We start from the raw sequence: 13121 nt of genomic DNA, 5'->3' as shown, positions 1-13121 counted from the left end.
TTTGACGGCTACCGCCGAACTCCAAATCTAGGCCTTAGTTATTTTGGCAGCCAGGAACTTGATCTTTAAGAAATGGAAGAGTAAATTTCTACCCTCAATTTTGGAAGTAAAGAAATATCTAAAAAAACAATACTTAGTGGAACAACTAGCTACAGATCTTTTTTTTAATAAATGGGCAAAATTCATAAAAATATTTCCACCTACTGAAATCGATTACTTGATCCCTCCATTTAGAAATTCCAAAATAGTCTTACTAGGTATCTGGTAGCTAGACAGAGGAACACATTTACACATACCCCCCTCAAATATTTGTCTGCAGATACTCTATTACAAAAGGAGAAGAGGAGAGGGAGGAGAGAGAAGGGGAAAGAGAGTTAACCATTGGTCTTGTGATAATTCTATTACAAGTCATCAGTGGCAGTTCTACCAGGTTATAATTATAAAATTCTCAACATTATACGTAGTAAAGAAAAAGAGCCAATAGCTCAGAATAACTATTTAATTGATATACTTTGCGATGATGATGAGATCCTCTTTTACTCTTTAGTTTCTCTCCGCCTACATAGACTCATGTGAAATTAACACTATGTAGATTTCTCAATGTATTGTTTCTGTGTTGAATTTGACCATTATTTTTGTTGTACTGTTGGTACAAAATAAAATATTTTTTAAAAAATTGCATGCTCTATCTGAATCATGAAAGAAAAAATTTGGGTTCAGTGTCCCTTTAAAGGGACAGTAAAGACAAAAATACACTTCTAGTATAAGTTTTTGTTGACAAATAAACTTCTGGTAGGCTCAGTAGCAACAATGCTTTACTGGGAGCTAGCTGAAAATATGTTACATGAAAAAATGTTTTCTTATTATTACTGAGTACCCTGGAAAGCTTTTGAATGTAACATTGGTTTGCTTCTGGGCAAAACACACTGACGTTACTCCTGCCATATTGGATCACATTAGGAACCAATATCGCCAGATACAAATGCTTTGTTGTCAATCAATTAAAGTTGACAAATTAATAATAAGCCTTTTAAGTTAATAAAAATTAGCCAAAACAATAACCCCAACAAGTACACATTCTCCTTATACCAATAATTCCCTGCTCAAATACCTTAAAGAGACATACACATATATCTCTATGGAGGTGGAGTGCAAAAGGTTAATTACATAGACATCACCTTTAGTCTCACTACATACTATTAAAAGAGATCACTCAACGTACAGGTCTTTCAAAATGTTAGATAATTTGTAAACCCCTGAAATTGCTGCTTCTTTTTGTCATTAATCTTGCACATTTGGATTAGGAACTTGGGGGGTTAATTGCAAAGATAACATTTTCGGGAGGAAAAGATTTGGAGCATTAGGTTATTAATAGCAAAAGCATTTTACAATTGTGATCTCTGGAAAAACACGACGATGCCGACTGATCGTTATCTACTGAAAACAGTGCAAGAATGTGATAGACCCCATAGCACCTAGTGTCACTAATGCAACAATTACATTAAAAAAAGGAACATATTATTATTGAATTAGAACTTTCCTTTCCTTAAAGCTGGAGGTTTCTGGAGGTTTACATTTGTTAATGATAAAATACATCAAAATAATATGCAATGATTAATTGCCCACTGGTCATTGATTAATATTGATCTTTAAGTAATCAGCATTGAATTCACTATCTGTTATGTTTCACTTTAAAGAGACATAATACTCATATGCTAAACCACTTGAAAGTGATGCAGCATAACTGCAAAAATCTGACAGGAAAATATCACCTGAGAATCTCTATGTAAAAAAGGAAGATATTTTACCTCACAATTTCCTCAGCTCACCAGAGTAAGTGTTTTGTAAACAGTTATACTTCAGATGCTGTCCAGCTGCAGTTTAAAAAAAAAAAAGGAAGAAATGAACAACAGCCAATCAGCATCAGCAGTGCTGAGATCATGAACTGTTTTAATAAAATCTCATGAGATTTCATAGTAAACTTCCTTAAAATGAATAGGGAAATAACATGTCACGCTCCCTTGCAAGTCCCACAACAGCTATACTGATTTGCTGCTTAAAGTCCTTTACAATTGGGTGTGAATACTTAGAACATTTTGAGGTAAAATATCTTTCTTTTTTACATAGAGATGTTCATTGATATTTCCTAGTCAGCTTTTTACAGCTATGCTGCATCACTTTCAATGGTTTCAGCATTGGGGTATGATGCCCCTTTAATTATGGTCACTTATATTTTACTGTCATGAAAATCCTTGCAAGAACATGCTTAAACTTGGTACAGGTGCTCCATTATATTTCTTGAAATTCTTATACCCTATGTGCTTATAGAATAACTCGCAAACGTCCCAGATATTGCAGGATTGTCACATTCTGGGAAGTTTGGCTATTGTCCCTCCTACAACTTCCTCACTCAAGGCAAATATCCTAGCGCATAGGGTCTATTCCAGCCCTGACTCCATCCTGCCGTGCTCGTGACACACTTGGGCTCCATCAATGACATGCCCATAATCCCTCCATCCCACTGCTTCCCAGCCCATAAAACACCACTGGGTCACTGTGCATAATTATTCCATTCACCTCCCTATCCAAGATAGTCTCCAGAAATGTTGGGAATAATGTTATTGTTGGATTTTGTTTATTTTCATGTGTTTAATTACGCTAAAGAAAAAATGCCAGAACATACCACATGAATAAAGCTGTGAGCTGTTTCACTGATTGATTGGAATAGTGTTGAAGCGGATAATAAAAAAAACAGTTTTTAAAATCTTTACAAAGTGTTTGTTAAAATAAGTGTAATACAGCGAATAATATGCAAGGTCAGTGACCTCTTTACAAAGTGTTTGTTAAAATAAGTGTAATACAGCGAATAATATGCAAGGTCAGTGACCTCTTTACAAAGTGTTTGTTAAAATAAGTGTAATACAGCGAATAATATGCAAGGTCAGTGACCTCTTTACAAAGTGTTTTCTAAACCAATCTAATCCATTTGAGAAGCTATCTTTTTATTTAGTAAAACTGTTCACATTACATCAATTTTGTAACAGGATAATGTCGTTAATTTAAAAAGTTTCAAAAACCGCCATTTAAAGAATTTTCAGGGTTGTTTTCAGAGACCTTCACAGAAGCAAATGTGAAGTGCCTTTGTGAAAGTGAGAGTTAATTAGTAAGTTTGATGATAAGAAGATAATGTTTGGGAATACTGGATTTTCCTATTAGCTTCATTCTCTTGGTATCCTTTTTTGAGGAGTAAATCATAAATTGAGGAGCACTTGTAGCTTTGAAAAATAAGTAACTTTCATTATTTCCAAAATAAAACAGGCAGCTTTGTACATGCCTGGGAAGAGGAATACAGTACCCCAACATCGCTAATACAGCTGATGCGTTTTAGCTGTCGCCATGTTCAGACCTTAATAGTTCCAATCACAAACCTCACTGATTGGTAACAAAACAATTATGCAAGAGGTACCTCCCATACTGGAAATCCTACAAATCTTTAACTCCTTAATGACCAGTAACGTACCCTGTACGTCGCTGGTCTTTCTTGGGTGTTTTTAAATAGCGCAGTCTCGCCAACCAGACAAACCCTTAATAACCGGCAGTGACGTACAGGGTACATCGCGGTCCTTAAAGGGTTAAGGTGGAATAATTATCTCTAATCTCTCTGTTCTGATATTTATTTCACTCATTTCCCGAATAACTAATTTTATAATTCCCCATTTTAAGGATGTCCATACATGACTCCTACTAATCATTTTATTTTTATTATGTTTAACCTTTTCTAAGTATCATCACATTTATTTTATTTAGATAGTTTGTGCCATAGACTCCCAACAAACTGTGGCTAGCATGAAGTGTGTCTGTTTTAACTGATGTACAATACAGTATCTATTTATCATGTATTGGTATTACTTTATTATTAAGTCTGTGTTTGATACTTTTTTATCTCTATTGTCAACATTTTTTTAAAACAAAATATTCATATAATCTATACCTGTGTTTGTTTACTTCTAACTACATCATTATTATAATTGAAAATTCTTCAGTACTGTTAGATTTCTGACCCTTTTTAAGTAAACAATTGATACATTTAAATTACCTAAATTCATTTGCTAAACAGCATACCTAGGTAGGCTCAAAAATGTTCACTTAAGCTGTTGTTCGTTGCTGAGGAAGTCTCCCTAACAATGATAAGGGAAACCAAAAGTGGACTCCTTGCCCAATGTGCTAAGATGAATATGACTGCACTTCACTGATGAGACCCAAAGAAGGCTGAAACAATCGTCTAGGGTTTCCATGTTCCTTGTTCAGAGAGGGATTGCCTGGTATTTCGGGGCTGGACTGACCTTACTCGGCTGGATCAGACTGATATACTTCAGGAAAGTTCTTCTCTGTAAAAAGCACAATTGGACTAAAAGAGGCTGCTCTCAGGTGATAAATCACCATAGAAAAAACTACTGAGCTGTTCGTTCCGGAGAGAGCGCTTCTCTTAATGTATGTATTGGTGAGACATACACATGCACATCAACAAAGGATACAAATAGAACAAAGTAAATTTAAAAATAGAAGTCAGAAGGTTTATTTATTATTATTTTTTAATAGAATACCATATCTGAATAATGAAAGACTAATGTTACCATTTAAAGAAAATCCTACAACCAGAGGCTCCGGTACTTAAAGTTCACTCAATCTATAAATCAATGCATAGCAAGAAAACTGGGGGCAACTTCTGTTCAATTAAAATCATTCACAGGACAGTTGCACTTAATTTTTTTGCCATCCATTAGAATGAGTAAAGTTTAAATATATATGTCATTTTCTTCTGAAAAATATGACGTAAAATATGTTAAAATTTTTATCTAAACTGATATACCAGTATTACACATCCTACTAATGTTAATTGTCTTAAAGGTACGTCTTACTAATTCTCAGTGAATCTTTTGAGAAAATACCTATTAACCAATGAGGACTGACAGGAAGTACTTATCAGCCAATGAGCATTAGTAGGAAGTATCTATTAACCAAAGAGTACTCACAAGAGGTTCGCAACTGATGCAACTGTATTAGCTTAATCTGAAATAGCAGATGCTTTTATAGCAACTATTTTACATGTAAAATAAAATAAATAATAAATAAAATAAAAAAACATATGTGTAGCTGCTGCATTTTTAATATGACAGACATTTTATGAGCACAGTGTCCCTTTATCATTCTGATGAGCATATTTAGGTTGTGTACAAGTTCATGGTTTACAAATATGATTTGTGCTTTAGTTTTATAATGTTTCAAATCAGGACACTATTATGTCTATAACTTAAACTGTGCATGCTTAAAGGGACATTAAACATTAAATAACTGCTAGATAGAATGATGCAATCAAAGAAAAGATTAGTCTGAGAATGACATGTAGATGTGTTTTTTAAATTTCATTAGCTGTTTAATATTGACAAAATAAGTGTAAAATGTTAGCGTCTATAAAACAATGGGATCTGCCATGTTGTAACTTAGGTTTACTGAAAGAGGATCAGCCTTTAGAGAATTCTTCCTTGTACCTGCAATTGTTTAAGTGTTATTCAATTGCTTTTATCTTTTTTTAAGCTTGTATGGATTTATTCACAAATAAAATAGTCATTCCCAATAGTTGCAAGTTAAAAGCTTACAGGAATGATAAGGAATATAAGCATTTGCTTCTCCATTGCGCAATCCACAAAGGAAAACACCCAGAGTAAATAAGCTCCCCATTATACATGAAAATACAAAGGGTGCTAAAGGCTACTAATTGTACTGCTGCAATTGACTATCCCAAACATAGCTACATAGATACAGTTAGAGGAATTGAGCAGTGATTAGTAAAACATCCAGTGTATTAGTAAAATGAAAAAAAATTACAATTCAGCAGAACTTACTGACCACAATCACAATAACTGACGCGTTTCGCTTGTTCTTTCTCAAAGATGGCTAGGTTTTACTGCAGCATAGCTGCCTTTAGCACTTGTGCACTTTTATTGAATGATGCCCCCTTGTCTTCATAAAGTAACATGTTGCTTTAATAAATAAACAGATCTGTAAGGGTTCATTTATTCCTCTGAACGAAAATGTAGTAATAACATCTATATAGTTATCAACAACTTTTTGAGTGTAATAAATTTAACAACATGGACAACAATTGATTGGAGAAAAGACGGTAAATTTACTGGATGTCTCTAAAAGAAAAAAATACAATTTGAGCATAGTCAACATATATATTTGATGTTCTAAGTCACTTTATTACTATATAAAAAAAATTATATTTTTAAATTATATAGACAACAAATACAGACCAGTTTGATTTTAAACTTTACATTTCATAATGTATATTTAATTATATTTTTTTCGCAACAAACTAAGATTTAAAAAAAACAATAATTATATTAAATATAATGCAGACTGTAACATTTTACTTTTCTCTGCAACCAATTAGCTTGTTGTGTGATAAAATTTTCCAAAGGTCACCTTAGAATGGTGTGAAGATAACTTTGTATTAAATTTGTTCATGTAACTAACATTCAGCCTTGAAAAATTAGCACATCTGAAACATATGTAAATTTGCTAAAACACGTCCTTATTACCTTGAAAACCCTAATTGCTTACATGTCAAATTCCCATAATAGGCTTTCCAATCATCTGAACAAACAGTTCTCCAAGTGCCTGCAGAGTAGGCTTGCAACACAGCGTTTTTTCCGCTCAGTCTCACTGTAATATTACAGAAAGATTATATTAAGAGTTATCAATCTGTAGCAGCCAACACTGAAGGAAAAGCATATCATTATGTAATTTAAATTAGACATGATATGAAACGTAAACGTTATTTATAGATTAGGCTGAGTAATATTTATCTTTTATAAATTCTCAAAACTGTAAAGTTTCTTTAATAAAATAAGCATTTCTTATTATATAATTGTAATTTTACGGCTAGATTACGAGTTTCGCGTTATGAGCGGTGCAGTGCTAACTTGCAAGTTATTGTCACCGCTCACTTCCCTACAGTGCTGGTATTACAGCTTTACAAAAACCTGGCGTTAGCAGGCAAGAAGTGAGCGTAGAGCAAAATTGAGCTCCATACCGCACTCCAATACCAGCGCTGCGGTGAGCAGGTTTTACATGCTGTGCACGATTTCCCCATAGACATCAATGGGGAGAGCCGGCTAAAAAAAAAGCCTAACACCTGCAATAAAGCAGCGTAAAGCTCCGTAACACAGCCCAATTGATTCCTATGGGGAAACAAAATTTATGTTTACACCTAACACCCTAACATGAACCCTGAGTCTAAACATCTTACACTTATTAACCCCTAATCTTCTGCCTCCAACATTGCCGACACCTACATTATACTTATTAACCCTTAATGTGCTGCTCCGGACATCGCCGCCACTATAATAAACATATTAACCCCTAAACCGCCGCACTCCCGCATCGCAAACACTAGTTAAATATTATTAACCCTTAATCTGCCGCTCCTAACATCGCCGCCACCTACCAACATTTATTAACCACAAATCTTTCGCCCCCAACGTCGCCACCACTATACTAAAGTTATTAACCCCTAAACCTAACCCTAAGTCTAACACTAACACCCACTAACTTTAATGTAATTAAAATAAATCTAAATAAAACCTACTATTAATAACTAAATAATTCCTATTTAAAACTAAATACTTACCTACAAAATAAACCCTAAGCTAGCTACAATATAACTAAGTTACATTGTATCTAACTTAGGTTTTATTTTTATTTCACAGGCAAGTTTGTATTTATTTTAACTAGGTAGACTAGTTAGTAAATAGTTATTAACTATTTACTAGCTACCTAGCTAAAATAAATACACATTTACCTGTCAAATCAAAGCTAACCTGATTTACACTAACACCTAACCTTACACTACAATTAAATAAATTACATAAATTAAATACAATTAGCTAAATTACAACAACAACAAAAACACTAAATTACACAAAATAAAAAAAGAAATTATCAGATATTTAAACTAATTACACCTAATCTAATAGCCCAATCAAAATAAAAAAGCCCCCCCAAAATAAAAACTCCCCTAGCCTAAACTAAACTACCAATAGCCCTTAAAAGGGCCTTTTGTGGGGCATTGCCACAAAGAAATCAGCTCTTTTACCTGTAAAAAAAATTACAAACAAAACCCCAACAGTAAAACCCACCACCCACACAACCAACCCCCCAAATAAAATCCTAACTAAAAAACCTAAGCTCCCCATTGCCCTGAAAAGGGCATTTGGATGGGCATTGCTCTTAAAAGAGCATTTAGCTCTTTTTCCGCCCAAAATCCTAATCTTAAAATAAAACCCACCCAATAAACCCTTAAAAAAGCCTAACACTAACCCCCAAAGATCCATTTACAGTTTTTGAAGACCCGACATCCATCCTCAACGAAGCCGGCAGAAGTCCTCAACGAAGCGGCAACCGGGCAGAAGTCTTCATCCAGACGGCATCTTCTATCTCCATCCGGCGCGGAGGGGGTCCATCTTCAAGACATCCGGCGCGGAGCATCCTCTTCAATCGACGTCTTCTTGAACAATGAATTCTCCTTTAAATGACTTCATCCAAGATGGTGTCCCTTGAATTCTGATTGGCTAATTGAATTCTATCAGCCAATCAGAATTAAAGGTGAAAAAATCCTATTGGCTGATCCAATCAGCCAATAGGATTGAGCTTGTATTCTATTGGCTGTTCCAATCAGCCAATAGAATGCGAGCTCAATCATATTGGCTGATTAGATCAGCCAATAGGATTGAAGCTCAATCCTATTGGCTGATTGCATCAGCCAATAGGATATTTGCACCTTCAATTCCGATTGGCTGATAGAATTCTATCAGCCAATCGGAATTCAAGGGATGCCATCTTGGATGACATCATTTAAAGGAGAATTCATTGTTCAAGAAGATGTCGATTAAATAGGATGCTCTGCACCGGATGTCTTGAAGATGGACCCACTCCACGTTGGATGGATGAAGATAGAAGATGCCTTCTGGATGAAGACTTCTGCCCAGTTGGATGAAGACTTCTGCCGCTTCGTTGAGGACTTCTGCCGGCTTCATTGAGGATGGATGTTGGGTCTTCAAAAACTGTAAGTGGATCTTCGGGGGTTAGTGGCTTAGGTAGGCTTTTTTAAGGGTTTATTGGGTGGGTTTTATTTTTAGATTAGGGTTTGGGCAGAAAAAGAGCTAAATGCCCTTTTAAGGGCAATGCCCATTCAAATGCCCTTTTCAGGGCAATGGGGAGCTTAGGTTTTTTAGATTTTTTAGGTTTTTATTTGGGGTTTGGTTGTGTGGGTGGTAGGTTTTACTGTTGGGGGGTTGTTTGTATTTTTTTTTTACAGGTAAAAGAGCTTATTTCTTTGGGGCAATGCCCCGCAAAAGGCCCTTTTAAGGGATATTGGTAGTTTAGTTTAGGCTAGGGGGGGGTTTATTTTGGGGGGGGTTATTTTGATAGGGCTATTAGATTAGGTGTAATTAGTTTAAATATCTGATAATTTCTTTTTTTATTTTGTGTAATTTAGTGTTTGTTTTTGTAATTTAGTTAATTGTATTTAATTTATGTAATTTATTTAATTGTAGTGTAAGGTTAGGTGTTAGTGTAACTCAGGTTAGGTTTTATTTGACAGGTAAATTTGTATTTATTTTAGCTAGGTAGCTAGTAAATAGTTAATAACTATTTACTAACTAGTCTACCTAGTTAAAATAAATACAAACTTGCCTGTGAAATAAAAATAAAACCTAAGCTAGATACAATGTAACTATTAGTTATATTGTAGCAAGCTTAGGGTTTATTTTATAGGTAAGTATTTAGTTTTAAATAGGAATTATTTAGTTATTAATATTAGGTTTTATTTAGATTTATTTTAATTACATTAAAGTTAGTGGGTGTTAGTGTTAGACTTAAGGTTAGGTTTAGGGGTTAATAACTTTAGTATAGTAGCGGGGACGTTGGGGGCGGAAGATTAGGGGTTAATAAATGTAGGTAGGTTGCAGGGATGTTAGGGACAGCAGATTAGGGGTTAATAATATTTAACTAGTGTTTGTGATGCGGGAGTGTGGCGGTTTAGGGGTTAATATGTTTATTATAGTGGTGGCGATTAGGGGTTAATAATTTTATTTTAGTGTTTGCGATGCGGGAGGGCCTCGGTTTAGGGGTTAATAGGTAGTTTATGGGTGTTAGTGTACTTTTTAGCGCTTTAGTTATGAGTTTTATGTTACGGCTTTGTAGCGTAAAACCCATAACTACTGACTTTCAGTTTACGGTATGGATCTTGACGGTATATTATTATTATTATTATTATTATTATTATTATTATCAGTTATTTGTAGAGCACCAACAGATTCTGCAGTGCTATAAACAAATGCGGAGTACAACAAAACAATTATAGGGAGATCAAATGGGTAGAGGGCCCTGCCAAGAGTTGCACTATTGTAGTCAGCTCTTAAGAAGGTGATCTACAAACAGCTGGACTCTTAGACTTACATGCTAAGGTGGTTCAGGGGATAGCAATGGAGGAGAGGAACTGATATAAAGAAAGGTTAGTGTAGGTTGTATGCATCCCTGAACAGTAGAGTCTTTGGTGAGCACTTGAAGCTTTTTAAATTAGAAGAGAGTCTTGTGGAGCGAGGCAAGTTCCACAAGATGGGAGCCAGTCTGGAGAAGTCCTGTAAACGGGAGTTTGATGAGATGACAAGAGAGGAGGAGAGTAGGAGGTCGTGAGCAGAGCAAAGGGGATGGGTGGAGAGTATCTGGAGACAAGATCTGAGATATAGGGGGGTGCAGTGCAGTTGATGGCTTTGTATGTCAGAATGAGAATTTTGTGTTTGATCCTAGAGGCAAGAGGAAGCCAGTGAAGGGATTGGCAGAGAGGTGCAGCAAATGAATAGCAATGTGTAAGGAAGATGAGTCTGGCAGAGGCATTCATTATGGATTGTAAGGAGCTAGGAGGCAGTTGGAGAGACCAGAGAGGACAGAGTTGCAGTAATCAAGGCGGGAAAGAATGAGAGAGTGGATTAAAATCTTATTTGTGTCTTGTGTATGGAAGTATCTAATTTTAGAGATATTTTTAAGGTGGAAGCGGCAGGCTTTATTTAGCCAATGACTGAATGTGAGAAGTGAAAGAAAGATCTGAGTCAAATGTGACCCCGAGACATCAGGCATGCGGGGTAGGGGTAATGATGGAGTTGTTGACAGTTATAAAGAGATTGGGGGTGGAGATTTTGGAAGAAGGGGGGAAAATTAGGAGCTCAGTTTTGGAGAGATTTAGCTTGAGGTAGTGAGAGGACATCCAGTTAGAGATGTGAGAAAGACAGTTAGTGACACGGGTTAGCAAGGAAGGAGATAGGTCTGGTGCAGAGAAGTAGATTTGGGTGTCGTCGGCATACAAATGATATTGTAAACCGTGGGACTTTATTAGGGAACCTAGTGATGACGTGTAGATTGAGAAGAGAAGGGGACCGAGGACAGAGCCTTGCGGTACTCCGACAGAAAGTGGTGACGGGGCAAAGGAGGCCCCAGAGAAGGCTACACTAAAGGTACAGTTTGACAGTTAGGAAGAGAGCCACGAGAGGGCTGTGTCACAGATCCCGAAGGATTGGAGGGTTTGGGAGCAAATAAGGGTGGTCAACAGTGTCAAAGGCTGCGGACAGATCAAAGAGGATAAGCAGAGAGAAGTGGCCTTTTGATTTTGCTGTAAGTAGGTCATTAGTAACCTTAACAATTGCTGTCTCTGTGGAGTGATGGGGACGAAATCCAGATTGCAATGGGTCAAGGAGGGAGTTTATTGTAAGGAAATGGGATAGGCGTGCATAAACTAGTTTTTTAAGAAGCTTTGATGCAAGAGGGAGGAGGGAAATAGAGCAGTAATTGGATAGGGAGGTAGGATCAAGGGAAGGTTTTTTGAGGATAGGTGTGACCAGTGCATGTTTCAGCGATGAGGGAAATATACCGGTGCTGAGGGAGAGGTTGAAAGTGTGTGTGAGTATAGGGGTAAGGGTAGCAGAGAGGGAGGGGAGTAGCTGTGAGGGGATAGGGTCAAGGGGACAGGTAGTGAGGTGAGAGCCCAGTATAAGTGCCGAAACTTCTTCCTCAGTAACAGGGGAGAATGAGCTAAGTTTAAGGTTATGTGGGTTGTGGTTGATTGAGAGCATTTGAGGGGTGAGAGAATGGAATTATGTTGAGAGCTGATTTCATTTCTGATGAAGTCAATTTTGTTATTGAAGTGGTTGGCAAAGTCTTGAGCTGACAGAGAAGTTGTATTAGGAGGTGGGGGAGGGCGGAAAAGAGTATTGAAAGTGAAGAACAAACGTTTTGGGTTTGAAGAAAGATTAGAGATAAGAGTAGAGAAGTAGTGTTGCTTATGGAAATTAAGGGCAGAATAGTAGGAGTTCAAGATAAATTTGTAATGTTGAAAATCAGCTGAACTCCTAGATTTTCTCCAGTACCGCTCAGCAGTACGGGAACATCTGCGTAGGTATCGTGTCAGAGGAGTATGCCAGGGCTGAGGATGAGTGTTTGATTTCTGAGATATGGTAAGAGGGGCGAGATTGTCAAGGACGGATGTAAGGGTGGAATTATAGTGGCAGATAGATTGGTCAGGGCAGGAAAGGGAGGAGATGGATGAGAGGAGAGGTTTGAGGGAATTAGAAAACTGTTGTTGATCTAATGACATAATGCTTCTATGCAGTTTGGTGTGAGGAGCAGAAGGAGGGAGAGTTGTAGGGAGGGATGATATGTTGCAAGTAAGGAGATGGTGGTCAGAAAGAGGAAAGGGGGAGTTTGTGAAGTTTGAGAGAGTGCATCGATAGCTAAAGATCAGGTCAAGGGAGTGACCATCTTTGTGAGTGAGAGAATCAGTCCATTGTGACAAACCGAAAGAGGAAGTGAGTTGCAGAAGTGGAGGCAGTGGGATTGTCAATAGGGATGTTGAAGTCACCAAGAATGAGGGAAGTGGTGTCTGAGGAAAGGAAATAAGGTAGCCAGGCAGCCAAGTGATCTAGAAATTGAGTTGAGGAGCCAGGAGGACGGTATATGACTGCAACACGTATAGAAAGAGGAGAGAATAAGTTAATCATGTGGGT

At 36.8% G+C, this 13121-nt stretch overlaps 1 protein-coding gene across 1 annotated transcript in view; it reads right to left on the bottom strand.

Annotated features, from left to right (window-relative positions):
* The window catches only part of TMPRSS3 (transmembrane serine protease 3), a 269277-nt gene that overhangs the window by 160436 nt on the left and 95720 nt on the right, over positions 1-13121 (bottom strand). Inside the window, exon 5 of the mRNA XM_053705154.1 lies at positions 6606-6729. Within this exon, the coding sequence (XP_053561129.1) occupies positions 6606-6729 (124 nt within the window). The remainder of the gene's footprint in view (positions 1-6605; positions 6730-13121) is intronic.

Source organism: Bombina bombina, chromosome 3 (genome assembly GCF_027579735.1).
Source record: "Bombina bombina isolate aBomBom1 chromosome 3, aBomBom1.pri, whole genome shotgun sequence".
NCBI lineage: Eukaryota > Metazoa > Chordata > Amphibia > Anura > Bombinatoridae > Bombina > Bombina bombina.
Note: the sequence above shows the minus strand (reverse complement) of the source record. Positions and strands in the feature narration are given on the sequence as shown.